Source organism: Coloeus monedula, assembly GCF_965178545.1.
Source record: "Coloeus monedula genome assembly, chromosome: 23".
NCBI classification, from domain to species: domain Eukaryota; kingdom Metazoa; phylum Chordata; class Aves; order Passeriformes; family Corvidae; genus Coloeus; species Coloeus monedula.
The window spans coordinates 6,631,855-6,653,690 of NC_138803.1; the positions used below are offsets into that span (position 1 = coordinate 6,631,855).

General features: G+C 52.9%; 4 protein-coding genes across 4 annotated transcripts; 2 read left to right on the forward strand and 2 right to left on the reverse strand.

The window, feature by feature from the left end:
• Positions 1-1,054: 1,054 nt before the first annotated feature.
• On the forward strand, positions 1,055-3,126 carry LOC309581564 (11-beta-hydroxysteroid dehydrogenase 1-like; the record flags this gene model as incomplete). The annotated part of the gene is made up of 6 exons (XM_082296236.1): positions 1,055-1,142; positions 1,580-1,710; positions 1,895-2,006; positions 2,114-2,299; positions 2,533-2,676; positions 2,906-3,126. The coding sequence occupies 6 exons, from the start codon at positions 1,055-1,057 to the stop codon at positions 3,124-3,126; spliced, it is 882 nt and encodes a 293-aa protein (XP_082152362.1).
• A 1,982-nt stretch (positions 3,127-5,108) lies between these two features.
• Positions 5,109-15,147, forward strand: TRAF3IP3 (TRAF3 interacting protein 3; the record flags this gene model as incomplete). Its single annotated transcript, XM_082296230.1, has 15 exons — positions 5,109-5,402; positions 6,424-6,514; positions 7,002-7,059; positions 7,214-7,238; positions 7,484-7,513; positions 7,746-7,841; positions 10,217-10,288; positions 10,548-10,688; positions 11,347-11,484; positions 11,713-11,848; positions 12,567-12,629; positions 12,708-12,767; positions 13,301-13,449; positions 14,616-14,879; positions 15,042-15,147. The coding sequence occupies 15 exons, from the start codon at positions 5,109-5,111 to the stop codon at positions 15,123-15,125; spliced, it is 1,701 nt and encodes a 566-aa protein (XP_082152356.1). The 3' UTR covers positions 15,126-15,147.
• An 815-nt stretch (positions 15,148-15,962) lies between these two features.
• LOC309581562 (UPF0739 protein C1orf74) lies at positions 15,963-17,056 on the reverse strand (the record flags this gene model as incomplete). Its single annotated transcript, XM_082296234.1, has 1 exon — positions 15,963-17,056. One exon carries the CDS (start codon positions 17,054-17,056, stop codon positions 16,232-16,234), a length of 825 nt encoding a protein of 274 aa, XP_082152360.1. The 3' UTR covers positions 15,963-16,231.
• Positions 17,057-17,758: 702 nt separating this feature from the next.
• Positions 17,759-21,415, reverse strand: IRF6 (interferon regulatory factor 6; the record flags this gene model as incomplete). The annotated part of the gene is made up of 7 exons (XM_082296231.1): positions 17,759-17,980; positions 18,272-18,390; positions 18,777-19,169; positions 19,400-19,546; positions 19,650-19,772; positions 20,184-20,388; positions 21,242-21,415. 7 exons carry the CDS (start codon positions 21,413-21,415, stop codon positions 17,759-17,761), a joined length of 1,383 nt encoding a protein of 460 aa, XP_082152357.1.
• Between the last annotated feature and the right edge of the window lie 421 nt (positions 21,416-21,836).

A 21,836-nucleotide genomic window follows, 5' to 3' on the forward strand; every position in this document is an offset into this window, starting at 1 on the left:
CCCCGCCCGGCCGCCGAAAACTAATTATTAAGCTAATTGTTAATAAAGTGTACTAACCGGACAGCTTTGCGTGTGCTGGGGGGGGTTTATCGCCTTCCTCAGCTGTTCATGGGCACAGCTCCACTGGACACTTCCAGGGATCCAGAGAGAGCCACAGCTTCTCTGGGCACCCTGTACCAGGGCCTCCCCACCCCCACAGGGAAGGATTTCTTCCTAATTTCTCTTCTCCTTACCCCAGGATCACCGACACAAGCCAGCACACACAGAGTGGGCTCTGCCCTTTAAACTTTCAAAAAATTACTCTCAAACCCATTTGCCATCTGCCCAGCAGATGCTGAGCAGTACCACAACACTGAGAAAGCTGAAGATCTTTCTTTCTTATTCATCCACTTGGCTCTTTTACTGCCTTTTGCAATTCATGGATTCCTCAAAAGTGATCTTTTCAGGGGTAGGAGCCACCCAACAAACTGTCAGTATAATACCCATGGTGATATCCCAGAGGATAAACCAGAACCATCAGTAATGGTCGGAAAATGTAACCTTTGCCAGCCCTTTTCTCTCCAGGTACTGATATGAACCTGTACAACAGAGATAGCGCTGATCAGTAAATGCTTGTGGCAGCCAGCAAGGAAGGGAAGGGTTGCTCCTGGTTTAGATGAGGAGTGGGGAGAGAGGGATGTCCACTCACACCATGGATGTCAGTTCTGAGGGGACACTGCTGTCCCAGCCCCGAGGGCAGCCACCAAAACACATCCCCACCGCGCTGTGGAGCTGGACGCTGCTCGCTGCCTTCCCTTCAGCGCTCTCAGAAAGCACACCTGACATTCCTGGCAGGCCAAAGGTGCAAAAGGACAGCCTAAAGTCCAAAGCCACGCTCTTCATTAGGTTAATGTTTGCTAAATCACTGGCAGGGCAAAGAAAAGTTCCAACTGATACCAGCAAACTTGCGCGAGATAAGAACGAGCTCAAAACTTCCCAGCCTCATTTGCAACCTCCAGCCACCTTCACCTCCCTGTGGGGCTCGCCTCATTCCTGCCTGCACCTCTGCAAAGGGATGGGATTGCTCCTGAAGGTTTTCATCCCTTTGTTGGGAGCAGCATTGGCCTTTTATTTTTATTCGGCATCTGAGAACTTCAATGAAGGTAAGTCCTGGGGAAAACCGGCTTTACAACAGCAGCAAGGCTGCTGCCAGAGGGGCAGCGTGTGCCACGCACAGGCACCTGGAAGGGCCTGTCAGAGCAGGAGGGCTGGGAGGGCAGACAGCCCCTGGGCAAGGGGTCAGAGCCCAGGAAAAACTCATGGAATTACACTGGCTCTGCTGGGACACCGTGCCTGACCTCTGCAAATGACTTATTCGGGAAACAGGCGCTTTTCCCACTTTAAACATTTAATCCTTTTGTTGATCAACTCTCTCTGCTCCCAGGCTAGGCTGGGTGCAGAGCTCGAGCCTCACACATGCTCCCCACCAAACTGGGATTAGGGATCAGACTCCAGCGGGGTCTGACGAGGGTGGCAGGGACACAGAGGAGCCACAGGGACAGGGCTGTGCCAGCTCTGAGCTCTGCACCCTCCTCTGCAGAGATGCTCCGGGGGAAGCGGGTGATCGTGACGGGAGCCAGCAGCGGCATCGGGGAGCAGATGGCTTATCACCTGGCACGGATGGAGGCCCACCTGCTGCTCACTGCACGGACAGAGGCCAAGCTGCAGAAAGTAAATGGCATGCTGGGCTGGATGTGGATATTCACCCCAGCCCAGGCACACGGGAACGCCTGGTACCCCACAGATCCACCCCAGGCCTTCCCCAGCACGAGCCCTGTCTGGCCAAAGACAGGAACAGCCTGGGATGGGGGGTTCCCTGCAGAGGAACCCATCCAACCCCGTTCTATCCCCCCAGGTGGTGAAGCGATGCCTGGAGCTCGGTGCTGCCTCTGCCCGCTACGTCAGCGGCTCCATGGACAGCCCCACCCTGCCCGAGGAGCTGCTGAGGGAGGCTGAGAACACCTGGGGTAGGTGCTGTGGAGCTGCCCCTCCTCACCCCACAGCACATCCCAGCCACCAAGAGGCTGCCTGGTCTGGATGATGGGTGCTCGTGGCAAACCTGCTCTGCCCCCAGGTGGCCTGGACATGCTCATCCTGAACCACATCGGCCAGAGCGGCTTCACCTACTTCAACGGGGACGTTGAGCACGTACGAAAGCTCATGGAAATCAACTTCGTGAGCTACGTGGCCTTGGCTACAGCTGCCCTGCCCATGCTGAAGGAGAGCGAGGGCAGCATCATCGTGGTTTCATCCATAGCAGGTGAGCTCACGGGGGCCAAGGTCCCCCTGCCCACAGCCCCTCCTCTGCCTGCCAGGGATCCCTGCTGAGACTGTTCTTCAAAAGGCAGGATAAGGGCGACAAGGCAGAGAGCTGGATCAGCACATGATTTAGATCAATCAGCACAATTCAAGTCCTCTGGGAGGTTTATATTGTGTCTGTGTAGCCTGGTGCCTGCCCAGTACCTGAACCCCAGCACTGTGCCTCTGCTCCAGGTAGAATTGGCGGCCCATTTACTGCTCCCTATTCCGCAACCAAGTTCGCCTTAGATGGATTTTTCAGCTCCTTGAGACAGGAACTCATCATAGACAAGGTCAATGTTTCCATCACACTCTGCATCCTGGGCTACATCAACACAGGTAAGCTCAGCCCCACTGGGAACCCAGGGGAGGTCCTGTGGCCGCTCAAGAGGTGGAAAGGAAAGGGAAGGGCATCCCATAATTGTTCTTTTCAGTGTTCTAAGCCTTGTCAAATAGGTCCGATCCCCAGAGTTTGTTGGTTTGAGGATGCCCCTGACACCCTGAGTGAGCTGGTGGTGCCGGTGGCAGTGCCCCCACCTGACACGTGCCTGTCCCCCCTCCCTTGCAGAGAGCGCCGTGCGCGCCGTCTCGCACGTTATCCCGGATGAGCCGGCCCCAAAGGAGGAGTGTGCCCTGGAGATCATCCGAGGCGGAGCCCTGCGCCAGCGGGAGGTGCGCTACCCGCCCCGGGCAGTGAGCAGCATGCTCCTCATCCGCAGCTTAGCCCCAGAATTCCTCGACTCCATCATCCGGAGCAGCTACCACTTGGAAAATGTCAGGAGAACGTAACATAGACCCTGGAACTGTGCGGGGACACCCGGGACCAAGCGTGAGGGATTTGGGTGTTAACCCTGCTGCTTGGGTGCCCCTTTCCACACCACTGGGGCATCCCTGTGCTGGCAGCCTGGGACAGGACACTCCAGGAGTCTGTAACAGCACAAAAATGTCCTTTTTAGTAATGGATTCTTGTAAAGGGCTTTTTCCAACCAGGAGGCCCTTCAGAGGCCCTGCAGCAGCATCGGCTGCCAGTGTCTTGCTCAGCGGCAGGATTCCTGCTCAACCTGCAGAAACTGCAAAGCCACCGAGACAGCTGAGCCCTGGCCCAGAACCAGGGTTTGGGCCAAGCAGCACAAATCACCCAAAGCCATGAGAGAGTCTCTGAACCTGGACATTTTTTGTCACGCATCCCTTCCATGCCGGTCTTTGTAAAAATAAATCCAATGTTACTTTGAGATCTCTGTTTTTCTGGGTGTTCCTTCTCCACGTGCACAAGCAGGGAGCCCTTATCAGGGCATGGAGCCTTTATCAGTGCCCAGCTGGCTAAAGTGACCTCCTCCTGATTTGCATTAAGGAAGCTTTCACTTCTCTAAAGACCTTAACGAATTTCTGCCATTCCCGACCTCTCCTCAGCTGCCAAAACACCCTCTTTTTCCTCTTTCCAATCTGCAAGAAGCCTTAAAATAATAGCATTACTGTACTTCCCTAAGTCTGGATTTCTCTGCCCCAAAGCTGCTCAGGGAAACTCCGTCACCGAGTGCCACAAGCAGTTCCATGAGCCAGCGCTCAACCTTTGTGTCAGACCAGCAAGGGGAGATGCCCCAGGAGATAACTGCTGGCTCTGCTTAGAGCCAGGCTGGGCACTCTGGGCTCCCCAGATAAGCCCAATCCCGCAGTGAGCCGGGCCCGTGTCCCGCAGCCGGGCTGCGAGCACCGACAGGAACCGGGGCTCGGCCGCAGCTGCAACGTTTCCTGTTTTACAGAGAGAAAAAGAGAGCGAGAGCACAGGATGAGGTGCTTGGCATGAAGAGGGCAGTTGGGGCGTGTTCCTGCCTGATAACACCCAGCTCCTGCACAGCACTCAAGGGTAGGACGGGACCCCTGGGACCAGGTAAGTGCCGGAGCAGCCACAGAGCCAGGCTGGTGGGGCTGGAGGGGAGCGGAGGCTGAAGGCAGCACCAGGCATCTTTTTCCTCTTTTTTCACCCCACTTTCAGCCTACACAACTTGCACCGGGAAACTGTAGCATGAACCAGCAAGAAGCACAGTTTTTTTTCTGGTCTCCCTTGAAGCAAGAAGTGTAACAGCTTGGAAAGGAAAGATAAAGGATATGCTGAATTAGAGAGGGTAATTTGGGGTAACAGAAGGAGGAAATAGAGCATTAGCTTGTCAAGAAGGCCTCAACAGTTTGCTCAGCTCGAGGTGAGTAATGGACTGTGTTTCTTTAAGCTTTATCCTGCTTTTGAGTGCATTTTTGGTGAACTGAGGCTTTTACAGCCCTGGGACAGGCTGGGCAACCCAGAGGCAGCACAGGTGGAAGGGTGGCTGAGCTTTTCCTGATGGGAAGAGATGGATGAGTGGACACTGTGCAGGACATGCAACTGGACCTTTTCTAAAAGACAGCAAAATGAGTTGAAAAACACTCAGCATTTGGAGCAGTGTCCTGGCTGGGGCTTGTCGGCACCTTCCCCACCCAGGGCAACAGCTAACCACCCCAAAAATGCTGCTCTCCTTCAAAGGAGGCCCCTACAGTAAAAGATATCACCAGGAATGAGCTTTGAGCACCCCGCAGCTACCACAAGGACAGTAAAAAGAAATTACAAGAGCAGATTTTAATACAAACTAAAAAGCATGGAAGTATTATACATGTAAATGGCACTTCCGAACCGCTGGATACCCCACAACCATTAAATCCTAGAAATGACTGGTTTTCACTCAGCCCCTGTGTTCTGCCCTGGTTTCACAGGGCAGAGGCCCCGAGGGGACGAGCCCACCATGCCCAGGCGGGCACGGCCGCAGCGGCGGCGCCCGGGCGAGAGCTACGAGGAGAGGAGCGAGCGGCGGCAGGAGGCGAGGGAGGGGCTGCGCAGGAGGGACAATGCCACCGCCTGCCGCCCCCCAGCCCGGCCCGCCCGGCGGCCAGAGCACAGCCCCCGGCAAAGGGAGTTCCTCAGGAGGAGGAACCTGGCGGGCGAGGCCGATGGGACCCTGCCGGGACAGGAGCCCGAGGCACGAACCCCTCCGGACCCCTCCTCACGGGTGGAGCCCAGCCCGAGCATCCTGCTCCAGGTAACGCCTGCCCTGCAGCACAGCTCGGGGCTCAGCCTGCTCCAGCCACCACTAAAGCATCAGGATCCACGTCAAAACACAGCCAAAATGGAGATTGCACAGACAAAAATGCGCATTTCCCTACAAACTGCAGAGTCAGGCGCGGGGATGCAGTCACCTCCTCCCTGCCTACTCCTGAACCACGTGGAGATTTTTCTGCCATTTCTCCAAGTACAACCCCACATTTTTGCTGCCAGGCTGCAGCTTTGCAGTTACACAAATTATTTTCACCCTTGGTAAGTGAGCTGCAGCCACCTGGCTTCCCTCCATCGCCTTCACTGCGAGCAGAGAAGGCGGAGGAGTCAGGAGACTCCCTGGTACTCATTACCCACCCTGTGCTGCACAGTGACCCAGCGGGCTCCCTGCCTTCAAGAACACCTCTGGAAAGGTGCAAAACGCCCCAGGCAGAGCCAAACAGATCTCCTGGTAAATGCATATCTGTGTAAAATTCTCTGGTACACTGAGTTCATCCTTGTGAGATGTTCAACCTGTGAGAGCAGAGACAACTGAGCACGAGGGGATTTACAGACACACCCTGGAGCTCCCTGTGCAGCACCAGAGTGTGCAGAGCAATCCCCCACCTCCTGCTGCCACTTGGTTCAGCAGCTTTAGTCCCAGGAATCTGGAACAAGCACTGGCATGCACGGTTTAGCTGTGCAGAGGCCCCAGCCCGGGGGAAGCCGGTGCAGAACCGGCCCCTCTGCTCCGAGATGGCAGCAGAGACCCACCCCAGGGCCCAGCTCCCGGCCACCTTGTCCCATTCTGGGGTTGTCATTCCCCCATCCCAACAGTCAGCAGGCTTTTCCCCCACTTTCCCACAAAGCTCTGGAGCAGCAGCAGCCAAAGCAGCAGATTCCTGTGGATTTGCCACAGTTCCTCGGCATCTCCTTGCTGCTCCTCACCCAGTCCCTCCCTGCAGGTACAGCCCCTCCCCTCAGCCTGTTTTGGGGAGACACTGACTGCAGCTGCCCTCTCGTTCCAGCACCCAAGGAGCTGCCCCACACTGTCCCCTGCACAGTCCCTGCTGCACCTCAGCATCCCCCAGGGACGAGGGGACTCTGTCAACACCCAAGGTACGTCAGGGATGCTCAGACCTCCCAACACAATATTCCCTTCCCACCTTCACGTCTTCATGGAGCTGTTTGGGATGAGCTGGCAGCTCCCCAGCCAGCATCCCCACTCCTGTGCTGCTTTACCATCCCAGTCTGAGGTTTCCCTGCAGACTGCAGGAACCAGGAATATTTTTCCTGGGGAAGGATAAACCAGCCCACAGCTTGACCACCAGTGCTGCCGAGCAGCTGCTCTGCCCCAGGGCTGCCCTGTTGCTGTCCCAAGATCATCCAGGGCTCTGGGGAGAGACTTCAGTGCAGGGGAACTTCCATTCTGCTTCTCTGTCCATCAGAGCAGGGCATTTCTTTTCCTCCTGTGCCCATTGAGCTGTCACTGGACACTATTTAAACTGGGAGCAATGGGAGCCATCTGGGAGCAGAGATGGACACCCTCATGGAAAACATCCTCAGGCAAGGGGATCCTTCACATCCTCTCACTTTGCTTCCACAGGAACCCAGACCCTCCCAGACGCCATCACAGCAGTGAAAGACTCGAGCCAGCAGACAGAGTAAGCAGCTCCTGCCCTCCCTCCCTCCCTCCCTCCCCCTCAAAAGGCACAAGGTTTGCTGCACAGACAGCTCAGCTTGGGTGGGGGTCCAGGGCCAGGGATGGCTGCAGACCCTCCCTGACACCTCAGTAACACACTTTGTTTTTCATTTCAGTTGGGGAATTGCAGTTTTAAATAAGGTAAGCAAAGCACAAGTAATGACCACCAAGAAGTTCTGAAAGTTAAACTGTGGTGGAAATATTTCCACTTGCCTGGAAAAAGCAACCCAATAGACCCCAGCAGGCTCTCCTTCTCCACCCAAATATAGGCTGTTAATACTGTGTTAAACTCTTATTTCAAAATATTTAGATTTTTGTAGCAAGTTCATGAAATGTTTATAAACTGAAACAATCCTATTTTTAAACATTTGCCCTTTCCCTTTCAGGAAATGGTGCAGCTCTCCAACTACCTGAAGGTAGGTACCAAATAGTGCTCAGCACCCACCAGGACAGCTGGTTTTCATTAAGAATAATACTTTTAAAATTAGTATTATTATTGCTAAATGAAGGGGTGTTACATGCCCAATTTTAACATGGCAAAAAAGCCAACAGACCTCAAAGACCTGGAGCCCCCCAAGCAGGGCACGCCCAGCCCTGGGCTGTGCCCACCAGCTCTGGGTCCCACTGACCACATCCCCTTGCCCACAGGAGGCCCTGCACCGCGAGCTGCTGCTCAAGCAGAAGATGGTGATTTTGCAGGAGCTTCTCTCCACGCTACTCCAGGCATCAGAGAAATCCTGGCAGGTACCAGGGAGCTGCAGAACCCCTCATCCCCTCCCAGTGCCTCCCTGCCTCATTGCCACCTCTCTGCTTAGGGAAGGTGGGACAAACTCAGGAGTTAAGGGGGCACTTGGCCTGAATTTTTCCCTTTTGTGCCCCAAGAGATTCTTGCAAAATGCACTTTACTTTCAGATCAACAGCAAGTCTAAAAATCTGTATTCTCCTGTAAGGTTTGGGGTGTTTTTATAGCTTGCCTTTCCCACTATTTCTTAAAGCAAACAGCAGTGAGTGGGGATAAAATAACAGGGTTATCCTCCCTGTTCCTGTCAGGGATGTATTCTGGGCCCCAAACACAGGCCAGAGCCCCAACACCAAGGCTGTTGGTGCTGCATTGTGGCCTGGCATCAAACTGTCTCCCCACAGCTCAAAAAAAATCCTCTGGGCACCCTGAGCCAGGGGCCTTTTTTTATGCTGTAAGGACACAAAATTAGGGTGATGCATTTTATGAAATACATGAAGATTTCCTAAAGGATTATTTAATCAAATATTAATTTGTGCCATTTAAAAAAAAGTAGCTAGAAAGTTCTGTTGGGGCAGAAAAGCGAGCGATTGGGCGAGGGGGCACAAAAACTTGTGTTAGACATCCTGTGGTCAGAAACTTCCGCCTTCGCTCGCTCCTTCAATATAATGTGAGCAGGAAAAAACACCCAGCCACACTCGCAGGAAGTGGGCACGAAACCTCAGGTTACAAACAGGTGGGTGCTCTTTGCTGCTCGCTGCCCTTGCTGCAGGAGAGACTTTGCTGCTGCCTCTTGCACTCCGCTTTTCATCGGCCTAAAAATCCCCTTGGTGCTGGAGCTGATGGGGTGAACAGGCAGATGCTGCTGCTTGGAGGGAATTCCAGGAGGCAGGTGGGGCTGGGGGGCTTCTCCAGGGGGTGCTGGCCAAGGGAGGGAGGGATGGATGGAGCCTTCCCCGTGATGCTGTGCAATGGAAAGTGAGGGTTGGCTGCCCCTTTCCAGCCTCAGGTGAGGCGCCAAATGTTTGTTGTAGCAGCTTTTTAACCCCTTCTAATACTTTGGGTTTCAAAGATGAGCTGTTGAATGCATGTGAGTGACGTGGCTGTAGCTCTCAGAATGGCCACAGAGTCATTTTTGAGGTGCTGTTTGTGTGTGGTTGATGGGGCAAGTGAACTCTGCAGGAAGATGGGGGTGTCAGACTGAAAGGACAAAGCATTTGGGCCCTTCCCCCTCTCACAATTTCACTCTGAGGTTAGAGACACCTTCCTACCCCGGGTCTGTGCCTTAAATCCCCCACCAGTTGTAAAAGCTGCATAGTTGATTCAGAAATGCTGCCAGGTGAAGGATGATGCTAAGTGAGTCTGTGTTATGATTAAGGTCCTTTTCAACCCAAACCCTTCCATGATTTCTGCTCCAAAGCACAGGAAGGGCCTGATTGCCTTGTCCATGGCACAGCCACATCTGTGCACAGCAGCTGGGGCCCGTGCAGATAACAGGAGGAGAACCAGGCAGAATATTGCACATCTAAAATTGCCTTTCAAAATCCCACCTACTTACTAAGAGCCTTTAGTTCTTTGCACCAACAACTGAAGTGGGAAGATTTAGTCTTTGGGACTGTAAACGTGCTTCTGTGCACATTTAAACAGTGCTGAGACACCAGGGAATCTGGTTCTGCTTGGGTCTGTCAGCTATTCCTGTAACATCAAGGAGTTTCTTTTCAGAGTCGTGACTTCAAACAGCAGTGGGCAGAGAGGATATTGGTGTTCTCAGTATTGGTGGTGGAAAAACAGCCTACGTGAACTCTTTGCTAGAAACATTATCTCAATTTGCACGCAGTCTGCTTTCACAAAGCCTGAGCAGCCTGACTAACACCGAGAGGAGATGATGATAATGGGCAAAATGAATCATCACCGGTGCCCTCGATCCCCCTGCCCAACTGCAGATGTTGCAATGCAGACCCAGCCTATTTTCCAAGGAGAACAGTGAGACAAGATCGTTCCAGCAGCTGGAGCTTGAGGCAGGGAGGGAGCACAAGCAGAGAACAGGGGTATCCATGGGGACAGGCAGCAGATGCACTTCTGCTAAACTCAGCCAGAACAACCCAAAATCCCCTCGCTCTTAACTTGGCATGTCACTGCCAGCACCTGTACTCAGTAACCAGAGAAACTGCCTCAGGACAGGTTTTCAATCCATAAAAGTTTTACTTCCCCCATATCCCATTTCTTCTGAGGCTGGGAAGGTTTACTTGAGCTCTCAGCACTGAAGAGACTTTGAATTGATTACAAAGAGGAAAAGAATCAAAACACAACCTAACAAAACATTGGGGGCACATTGTGCAGTTCGTAATTTCACATCTCACTTCAATTTCTTTTTCCCCAGGGCCAGCTGAATGAAGACAAACTGAGGTGTAAACTACGGGTGCTGGAAAATCAGTTGCAGGCCTGCACCCAGGTAATGTCTGATTCACTGGCAAACAGGTGAGGAAAGACAGGAAGACCAAAATCAAATCTTGTAATTGGGTCGAGTCTCAGTTTCTACACCAATCAGATTAGATACCTATCCAAAAAGGACTTTAACTCCTTGCTGAAGCAATGCTTCACAGCACATTAGCAGTAGCATTTACACACTCCGGGTTTGCTAATATTCAGGTTTAGCAGGGTCAGGAATCTGACAGATAAGCATTTCAAGCTCTTTATTTCTTTCTTTCAAGAGTTACTCAAAGGAGTGTGTGAAGAAGATCCTGATAGAGATGGAGGACCAGAAGCAGACCTATGAGCAGAAGGCAAAAGAGGCTCTTCAGAAGATGCTGGAGGACAAACTCCAAGCAGAGCAGCAGCTGCAAAACTCTCAGGTGAGCAACACATTTTACACCTGGCTTGGCTTTAATTTAGTCCAGCTGTGACAAAGAAAACCCACACATCAGGGAAAGGCAATGACAGGCTTACCATTAACGGCAAAGATTAAAAAAATACAACGTTTTAGCTACTCAGCAAAGCCCAAAGCAGCTTTAATGCAACCTGTGCTCATTGCACTGCACATCAAGCTACAGACAGCTCACAGCTGGGGAAATGTATTCGCGTTTGTCAGCTTGAATTGCAGTCCCTTCCCCTCCACCACCCCTCTGTGCCTTTCCCTGCTCTGCACACACACACCAGGGCACGACATCTCCAGAGTTGCTCCTTTATATGAAAATACCTTTTCCCCAAGAGGCAGCAAATTGCTTTGACCCACAGGATAACTGGTATTTGCAGAAAAACAAGCGAGTTTTATATCCCAAGTACCACCAGGCTTCTCAAGCCTGCTGGCAGCACAGGAACTGTTCCGGAGGGAACACTGCCCGTGTTGGCTCTGTCCATCAGATGGCATCAGCCCCACGCAGGTTTTTGTATCCTGGTGCTGGGGGAGCCAGCGCTGCCCAGCACAGCCCAGCTGTGTCACCCAGGGCAGCCTGGCCCGGTGCCACTGGGCCCTGGGTCACACCCACCCCGGGTCCCTGCTCTCCTCCCCAGAGAAGCCTGGCAGAGACACGAGAGGACCTTGCCCTCTGGAAGGAGCACGACACCGCCCTCAAAGCCGAACTGACCAAGGTGACCACAGCACACACCGAGCTCAAAAACAGCTTCCAGTCTTTACAGAGTGAGTTCCAGGTATGTCGGTTCCCTGCAGGAGCAGCTTCCTCTGGAATTCGGGATTTTGCTGATGCCAGGGTGCCCAGAGCAGCTGTGGCTGCCCCATCCCTGGAAGCGGCCAAGGCCAGGTTGGACGGGGCTTGGAGCAACCTGGGACAATGGAAGGTGGTCTGGGGGGGAGGACGAGACGAGCTTTAATGTCCTCCCGAGCCCAGGCAGCGTGTGACTGTCTCTCCCCTCGGGCAGCGGGCGGACGCGCAGAACGAGCAGCTGAGCCGGGAGCTGCAGGTCCTGCGGGAGGAGCACACGGAGCTGCTGCAGAGAGCCAGCGCCCTGCGCAGCGACAACGACCGCCAGGCCGGCCACATCCGCCACATCCAAGGTACCTGGGACACGCACCGGGCCGTGCCCTCCGAAAAAACGGAGGGACAAGGAAAATACTCCTAAACCCACGGTGCCTAGAGCCGCACGCACACACGGCTCACTTCCAGCGCTGCGCACCTCAGCTTGCCACAAAAGCTTCTGGTTTCCAGAGTCCTCCAAAAGTTGTTTCCGACTAGATTAAAGAGTTCAGAGAAGTCAAGTGACTTTGCTAGAGGAAAGGATGGAATGGGAGACCTGAAAAGAAATAAAAATCTGAGATGTGTCCTCAGCTTCCATCAGGACTTTGCACCCTTGCCAGAGCATCAAACACAGCGCTGCAGCCCCCGGCGCTGGGTATTACACAGGAGCTGATGGTGTCCTAAAGCACCAGTTCAGACAGGCAAGGAAACTCACACACGTTATTTTAAATTCACACATGACTATTTTAAAGCATAATTAAGGAAGAGAAAGTGGGTTGCAGTTCTAATCTCATAACAGGTCTTGCATGAACGCCTTTAAAATAAACCATAAATGACTTGAACGCAAGGCACACAAGACAAAGCTGCCAAAAAAGGGCAATGAACAGCTAAAAATCACATCCCTTCAGAGAAGAAAGTTCAGTGCAGCCTACAATGTCTGCTCGACTCTACACATGGGGAGAACAGAAAAGTACCACCCTTGCAAAAAGCTACACAGAGATTTACACCAACCTCGATTTCCTTCTGTCTTTATTTCAGATAAATTGCAAAAAGAGCAGGAGCAGAAGGTAACACTGGAAGCAACAATCAGCCATTTGCAGAGTAAGTAACACAGAGATGCACAAAGTAAGAGACCTTCTTTAGTGCTGTGGACAATAATGTGGCTTTTTGTGTTCCCAGACTTGATCCACAACCAGAACCACCAACAGGAGAGCCAGGAGGTGATGGTGCAAAGGAAAGGTCAGCAAACTTTGTAATCCCCACATAGCACTCCCTGGACACAGCAACACTAGCCCTGACTCTAGGAAAAGTCTACATTGGTTTAGAATGAACAGTTATTCTAGAGCTACACAGAATGAGTTGTTTTGCTAGATAACATTAAAACATAAATGTATTTATGATGGCAAGGACTTTAAAAAATAAATGGATTTCACTGCAAATTCTACTTCAGTGGCTACGCCATATTTTTTCCAAACAAAACACATTCCAGCTTATAATTGCAATTACAACTGTACCTGACAAAAGAAATTAATGAAAAAAGCATTTTGACTCTCCCTCCCCATTATTTCTGGCAAATGCTTAGAAATATTGCTCTAAAGATTATGAACTTGTAGCTTACAGCAGAGACAGGCCTGTGATAACAAAGTCAGCTCCTGTGTCTTCTGCTTTGTGCACAGCACACAAATATTATCCTTAAACTGTGCTGAGTAAACAAGAGCTAAAGCCAACCCAGAGCCTGGAGTTTTCTCATCAGAAGCCTGACTCTTTTCTAGACCAGGTTTTCACCACACAGACCCCACCTCTCACTCCTGCCAAGGAAAAACAAAACTCTCTGTTAGAGCACCCCGAGGAGGAGGGAACAGAAAGTCTGAAGGATGAGATGCAGAAAAGGACATCCCAGCTCACAGCAAAGGAGGACGAGGTGAGGAAGTCCCTCAGTTGTTGCTGGTGAAAGAGCTCCAGCAGAAACACCACACACCAAAGCTCCTGCAAGTAACCCAGGCTTGGGCTCTTCTGTAAGGATTATCTCCCCTAAGTTTTTGTCCTGGTACCACTCTTGCCTAAACCCCTGATGAAGCACCTACACACAAGGACAGGATTCCAGGAGCCTTGGCTGCAGGAGCAGAGCTCTCCCCACACAAACCCACTCCTGCTCTCACAGACAGGAGAGCCTCAACAGCCTCCCAGGGAAAAGCCAAAGCCACACATTAAGAACCAAACCCCTGAACATAAAGGAAGGAGAGGAGGAAAAGAAAAAGCGTGCAATAATAGCAACAATGAAAAGAACAGGAAGGGTCTGCTAACAGAAGCAATGCCCTTACAACTGGGCTGCAAAAAACCCAACCAACCAAAGCTTTACAGCCTTTTACACACACTTTGCCATCAAACCAGGCTTCTACCAACCAACAGCACCTCAATTCTTATTGCAGTGTTCAGCCAGCAAGGATTTATAAAAAAGGACTTATAAAAATGATTTATAACTTACTGTAACAGAGCTGAGAGCCATGCAGGAAGAGAGCTTGTCACACTAACCCGCAGGACTGAGGATACCACCACCATCAGGTAGCACCCAGCAGCTCCCAGGAGGGGTATATAAAGCACAGTCACAGCAAGAGGGAACAGCTGGGGAGGACAAGACACCCCCAGCTGCCCCCACTTTGGCTCCTGAAGCCTCTGGGCACAGGCAGGGTGCTGCTGCCAATGCTCTGCTCATCAGAATGTCAGGGAGAGCTCACTCCATCTGGCTGTTCAGGAGAAAGGGCCATCCCTGAGTTTTGGGGTTGCGCAGCACAACCAAGGTGCCTGTCCCAGGTGTCCCACGTCTCAGAGGGCTTAAAGAACTGTCAGGAATTGCTGTTGGGATCAGTGAAATGGAGAAGGAATTTCAGACTGAGGGGCAAGCCCTGGCAGGAGTCTGCGTTCCACATCTTCCTGACCTGCACGCTCCTGCGATCATAAAAAATCACTATCCCCCCCCGTGACGTGAACGTTGGCAGCAAAGCCAGGCAGGCAGTGGGATGGTGGCAGCCCGGGCATCGCCCCCAGCCCCACGCTGCGGGTAACGCTGAGCTGTGCTCTGTCCCGCAGGTTCATGAGGACACTTGGGCAGCAGAGCTGGGCCGTGCCCGTGCCCGCGGGCAGGTGAAGCGCTGCGGCTGCTGCGGCAGCCCGGCCACTCTGGGTGTGTACAGACCCGAGGGGGCCCCTCCTGCTAAGAGCCCCTTGCTGTGCTTGCAGTGCTCGAAGCTGCGCTCGGAGCTGGAGGCGCTGAGCGAGGAGTACCAGTCCTGCCTGACCCGGCTGCGCCAGTGCCGGGACGAGCTCAACCGCTCCCACGGCAGCCAGGCACAGGTGGGAGCTCCTGTCCCGACTCCCAGCGCTGCACAGCGGCCTGGGAAAGATCCCCCCCCCTCCTTTGTGCAGTGCAGAGAGATGAATGACATCCTTGCTAGGGCTGAGATGAGAAGTGTCATCCCCCAGCACATTCCTAGTAACACATGCTTCTCCTGGCAGAGACAGCGTGGTCACTGGATCCCTCTCCTGGTGGCAGTGGTAGCAGTGGCCGTCGCCACCTTCCTCGCGAGTTACAGGCTGTGAAGGAGCTCCTGGATGACTGACTTCACTGCAGGAACTGACCTCTGCTTCACCAAAAGCAACTCGACCTCACCGCACCTTCTGCTGTTTCGTACGTGCACATTTGGTTCTTATCCTGAGCTGGTCTCACTCCAGACAACTCCCAATAAACACGGGGCCATCACCCCTTCCCTCAGCTGCTGTGGTTCCTCTGTTCCTGCTGAAGGTTGCACTGCCCAGCCCCCGAGGCACTGGGGGACAAAGCCCCTCTGGCCACCGCTGCCGTGGCTCTCACAGGGCAAGGAGGACGGGGCATCCCATGCCCTTGGGATCCAGCCTGCCTGGGTTTTATGCCCCCAAATTCTCTTCCTGCTTTTATTGCCTCCCTAAATGGGAGGTCCTCGATCCTGGACCATCTCTACTCTTACCTGACAAATAAACCCAGCTCACAGGGGCTCTTTAGCACAGTCCCCTCATGAGTCCTGAGCAATTTTCCCACCTCACACCCACCAGACCCTGTTCTATCCCATTCCTCCAGCATCTCTTGTGGCTGAGCATCCCCACAGCCACACTCGCTTCCCTTTCACTTCCAGCCCATGAATTCATCAGAGACAGGGGTTTAAAGTCCCTTTTCCAGCTGCACTGTGCAGGTTTTACGGCAGCACTTGCCCCTCATTCATGTGCAGGCTCAGATACAACACAGTGCACGACACCACCTCGCACGGGAAGTAAATATACATGAAATATACACGCAATATACACATAATATACACGCAGTAAATACACATGGAGCCTACAATAAACTTCACTAATTCAAAACACTGTGGTATTCAAATCTTTTATTAATCTTCATCTGCCTATTGCGAATAAATACACAGTGACTTTGCAGGGTGCGATGTGCAGGCAGGGCTGAGGCAGCAGAGCAGCTGGGAGCACGCATGTCCACACACTCATCTTTAAAGGTACATGTATTGGGTTTTGCCACTGGCCTGCAGTGACTGTCACAATTCAGCCTTCAGTGCTCAAGGACCAAGAAAGATGCAGGGGACAACACACACAGGGAACTGGATCTTCTGCCTTGGTCCCTGATGCAGTGAGGAAGGCTAAAAAGTTGCGAGTACGCTCGTGTTTCACAAGGCAACCGCTGGAAGAGACACGACCTCGCTCGAAATGCAGAGATCTACAAAATCATCCTGAGCACTGAAAGCCTCCTTGAGCTCCTCGCACCAGGCATCCAGCACCTCCCTGAGCTCTGCGCAGAGGCTCTCCGGGACGCTGAAGGAGTAGATCTGGACCCTGAGCCCATCTTTTATCCGGGGGCAGGAGGCCTGGGCCGTGAACACCCTCAGCGGGGTCAGGGCCAGGCAGTTCTCGGCGCCCTCAGCGCTGGAGAAGGTGTACACGGCGGGGTAGCCCAGCAGCACCCCGGCCACGGTGCACAGGTTCCAGTCGCCGGGAACAACCTCGCTGGCGGTCACCGGCTCGGCGCTGGCGGCCTCAGCGTCCCGCAGGTGGCCCAGGAGGTCGGCGAGGTGGCCGCGGATGGTGCGGGCCTCGGGCGGGGCGCACAGCGCCGGGCCCCGCCGCCCCGCCGACACATCCACGAGCGGCGCGGGCCGGGCGCGGAGCACGGCCCGGACCCTGCTGCGGGCCAGCCCCGGCCGCAGCACCAGCGCCGAGCCGCCCATGCCCAGCACGTGCAGGCGGCCCCGGGCCAGCCCGGCCTCCCGCAGCCTGCCCAGGTACCGCCGCAGCTCGGCCGGGCCCGCGGCCCCGCAGTCCCACAGCAGCGCCGGCTTCAGCCCGGCCGCCACCGCCAGCACCTCCCCGGCCGCATGCAGCGCTCGGGCCGCGGGCAGCCGCCGCCTCCGCCCGGCCCCGGGCCCGGCCCCCAGCGCCTCCCGGGCCGCCGCCACCAGCAGCGGCACCGGCAGCGACGCGGGCCCCGGGGCCATGAGCGGAACCAGCGCGGCCGCGCGGTTCCGGGGCGGGCCCGAGCTCGGCCCGGCCCCGGGCGGAGCCACCGCCCCGCCACGGAAGGGCTCGGAGCCCGGGCACAAAGCCGGGACCGGGACAGCCCGAGCCCTGCTGGGAGCCGCTGACAGCCTGCACCATCACAGCAGGCTTTGGAGTGGACGGATCTGAAGGGGCTAGAGGAGCTCAGAGGCCCCTTCCACCCCCATTCCGGGATACACGCATTTACAATGCGTGCATACCCCCACCCCTCTACAAAACCGCACACCGTAAGGAGTATCAGCCTCCGAGGTTGCTGTTACAGCCCCGTTCAAGAGAAACAAAATAGACAAGGTGATATTGTGCAGGCAGGTTTAATAGAGCACAGAATATTTTTTCTTCCACTCTAATGGTCAAGTGTTTATATACATTGTATTAATAGCAGATTAAAAAATATTACAGAATTGAAAATCTGATTTATACAGATGGGTTACTTAAGCAAACAGCTGAAAAGGGTGAAGGAGTTAGAAGTATTCCTCTGGTTTCAGCCACTTCCAAAACAAAAGCACCACAGACCGCTGAAATTGTGGAAGCAGATGACGAGACTTACAGATTTTATTTATTCAGATTTAGGCAAGGCACTGGTTAAGAAACACTTCTCTATATGTACAACATAAGAAACCCCGGTGGATGCCAAGGGTCTGTCACTGTGCTGGGAGTGGCTGTGCCATGTGCATGGCAGGGGCCTGCATGGGCCAGCCCTCCTGGTGGTTCTGCAGCAGCCGGTACAGCTGCTTCAGGTGCGCCACGATGTTGTCCTTGATGTCCGGCGTGGAGATCTGCAGCCGCACGCTGCCGCTGTCAAAGGAGCGCGTGAAGTCCCCAGAGAACATCTCGTAGATCATCCGGGCCACAACGGGGATGACCTGTTAAAGAGGGCATTTGTTCTAGCCTAAAAGCACACGGAATATCCCTGTTACTCTGCAGGAACCCCTCTCCTGGACGCAGAGACGGTTTCCACAATACCTTAAAACACACAAACCAATTCTATTCAGCACATGTCACATTTGTATTTGCTCTCCCAAACCCCACCAGTGTTACTGGAGTTTTCCTGGTGTCAGAAGCTACAGCAGAAAAGAACAGGTCTCGGTATCCATGGGAATTGATCCCAAAGCCAACAAGGGTGGCACATGCCACCACAGAGCCCCAGCTCCTACCTGCACCACGATCAGCTTCCTCTCCCTGGGTTTTCCATCGGGCCACTCTTCTCCAAAACAGAAGTAGATCTCGTATGGTGGCTGTTTCTCAATTTGTCCCTTCTGATGGGCAATCAGCTCTAAGAAGAAAAGCAGAGCACTGCAGGGTTGTCCTCTTTAAGCTGGAAACACCTGTGCCATCCCACCTGACTGCAGCACCCCCACTCTTACCTACACACTGTCCTCTGCCACCTCTCACAATTACAGCCCATTCCTTGCATGTGAAGTGCTTTCTTTAAAAGCAAGGCCCTCGGATGTCTCTCAGAGCGTTATATGAGTGTACAGCCCTTTGCTCCCACCACACACCCGCTCCAAGCTCCCCTGAAGTCAGGGCAGCAGTGGCCCGGACCCACTCTCCACAGAGAACTACCTGGTGCATCCAGGCGGAGCCCCAGTGCAGACCACCCTTTCCAGCAGTGCCATGACCAGTGTCCAGAGCTATTTGCCAGAAGCACAAGTTACCTACCACTTAGGAACGTCTCCAGACAGAAGAGCTTGACCTTCTTTTGCCTCTCGATCAGATTTGGGGTGGTGGAGGAGGGGGCACAGGGACCAGACCAGTACACCTTGCACTGGCAGAGCCGCACGGCATAGATGGCGTGGCCACTGACCTCCAGGATCAGTCCCCTGTCCATAACATCCAGCAGCCGACTCGTGAAGATCTTCTGCCTTTCATTGGTGATCTGCTCCGTCCCTGGAAACTTGACTTGCTCCAAACTGATGGGCCCAAAGAGCTCTTCCTGGTCTGGCATAGGACCCAGCTCTCCGTAGAAAAGTCTGCAGCCCTGCGGGTTGCTCACGGTCGTCGTGGGTCCGGTCTCCTTTCCTCGATACTCAAATTTGATTTCTAGGTCTGTCACTGAGAGAGAAACCATCAGTGTGGCTTTTCCTGGATCATCAGCAGCAGGGACACCATGCAAGCCCCGCTGCCTTCACAGGGATGTTTAAACCACACACAGTTCTATTTAACCTACACAAGCTCTCCTCGCTCACCCACAAACAGCCACAGGAAGAAAAAGGTAAAACACTATTTTCTGTGAGGTTTTAAAGTACAAAAGCAGAAGCACTGTTACAAACCCATGCACATACTTGGCAGGGAGCTGATCCAGAGCTCGGGGCTGCTGAAGAAGTCGTGCTGCAGTGCTGTCGGGGGCATTTCCATATCCAGGGGTTCGTTCTTTGGCCACACAGTTTCAGGGCTGCAGTTTTCTGCACTGGCTGGAGCCATCGGAGAATCTACAAAAAGGCAACAACTCTTCAGTAAATCAAGATTTTATTTCAAGCATGTGCCAATTTACAAACAAATACCTTCACTAATACATTAGTGTGTGCCACCAACCATTGATATTAAGAAATGGAAATGTCTCTTGAATTGGGACATGCTGAGATTGATTCAATTCTTCCTCCTCTTCATCATCAAGATCATTATCCTTTTCATCCCACGGAGCTGAACCAGTGGAACCTGCAAACAAGCACATTCTTGTGGGTGGATGATCAGCATGAAACACTGAAAAAATATCTTCATATTGGTTGTGCACAATATTGGATATTCATTTGTGTATTTTTGAAATATAAGTAAAAAAGGATAAATCTGATCCATACTAGATGCTAATTTCAGTTTAATATATAATTCTAGAAAGCGAAGGTAAAGTATTGATGGAGTAAGACACAGTATTGCCAATATTAGATTGTTTAGCAGGAAAACATGCAACTGTGTGCAGCTTTATTAATTTTAGTACTAAAGCATGACTCAAAGTCCTTTTAGTTTAAGTACAGTCTTCACCTGGCAGCTGAAGAGTTAATGCAGAGAGGGAAGGAGGTGCCTTGGACAAAGGCCTGCCCAGGAGCCAGCCCGTGTCAGCAAGGCCCTCACCTGGATTAATGATTGATCCCTGAGACTGCGGGATGTCGCACACTTCATAAATTTTAATAGGGTTCATGGGCACCTCCTTGGTGCCATCGTACATCAAATTAAACTCCCGGCTCTTGTTAAGTGCACATCGGAGCTGGGCTTTCCACTTTGCAGGGTCTGGCTCGTCCACTCCTTCCTGGTACTTTCCCGTTTCCACGGCCCATGCCTGGGGACAAAGTACAGCCAGCTCAGTCCAGCCCTCCCCACAGAGCAGCTTTTATCAGAAATCATACTTCCAAACAAATCCACTGTCAAACCCTTCTCTTGCAGAAGTCTTAATTAGAGCTCCTGTGATAACAAAAAAATGGAAATTCCCACTTTAATAGTTTTTCCCATTAAAATAAAGTGGAGAAAAAAAGATGTAAATCCAAACTCCAAAAGAACATTAGCAGTTTTGGGTTAGAGATTTTGTGGGTCTCAGATTCAATACCAGAAGTCATTTTTGACAGGGAGCCTGTGCAGGAGGAATGGATTCGGTTAAAATGGAGTGGAAGGACAGCCACAGACATCTGGCTGGCCTCTCCCTCTCTCACCCCAAAATCAGATTATTGGTCCAAGATCCCTCCAAGACAGAGGTCAGAAATTCCTCAAAGGAGTGTAGGGAGTTACAGTGAATCCCTTGGGATAAGAATATTAGGGACAGCACTAATATTTGCTTGTGACGAGCTTGTGGTGGACCCCTTAAGATTTACAGAACAGCATTTCAGGGTTTGCTGCCAAGAACAAGCCAGTTACCACATCCCAGCCCGAGTGGATGAAGCCAACAGCAGTCATCTTCCAGAAACCACGGATCACACAGCATCTGCCCTTTGGTGGTGGGAAAGGGTTAAAAAACTCAACACTGTCTCAGGCAGTGCCAAGCTTGGCATCCAGGTGCACACAGTGGCTTTTCTGAGGTCAGATAAATAAAGCGTGCCTAGAAACAGCTCCCGAGATGCCTGTCCAGCTCCTGGGCCAACAATCCAGCCCTTTGTCTCTATTTCAGAGCCGTGGGATCCCCGAGCTCTCCCCTGCCTCACCTTGAAGATGGTGTTCTCCTCCTCATGCTGGGGGCTGTGCCGAGTCGCGTGTTTCCAGGGGATCTGGAACCGCTTCGCCTCCCGGTTCAGCCAGATCAGCCCGGGGTACATCCCACTGTCCACCTGGGCCACCAGCCACGGCTTCAGGCGCACCCTCCGCGGGTGTAGGGCCATGATCTGCTGGGGTAACAGCAGAGCCACTGCTAGAGGTTACTTGGAACTCATTTGCTTCAAAAAAACTGAATTAATTTAACGAGAAAAGGCCCTATGCTGTGTTAACTGCTGTATTGTGTATGTTACTGCACCCTGAAACCACCAGATTGAGCTGGGTGACTCCTCTGCCAGGAAGAGTCACACACACCTCACTAAGCGGGGCCCAGAACTGTTACAAGCACAACAGCTTCAATAGTTCAATCCAGCTTCCACAATTCAACATTCCAGAGCACGTTATTTGTGCTCAACGAGCACACGGAGGGCAAGCCCCCAGCAGACCTGGGCTGCAAACCCTGAGCAGGAGATAAAGCCACACACAAGCAACAGCAAGAACAGGCAGCAGAATTTCAAAAGCCTCCACTTACACCTTGGAGAAGGGGCT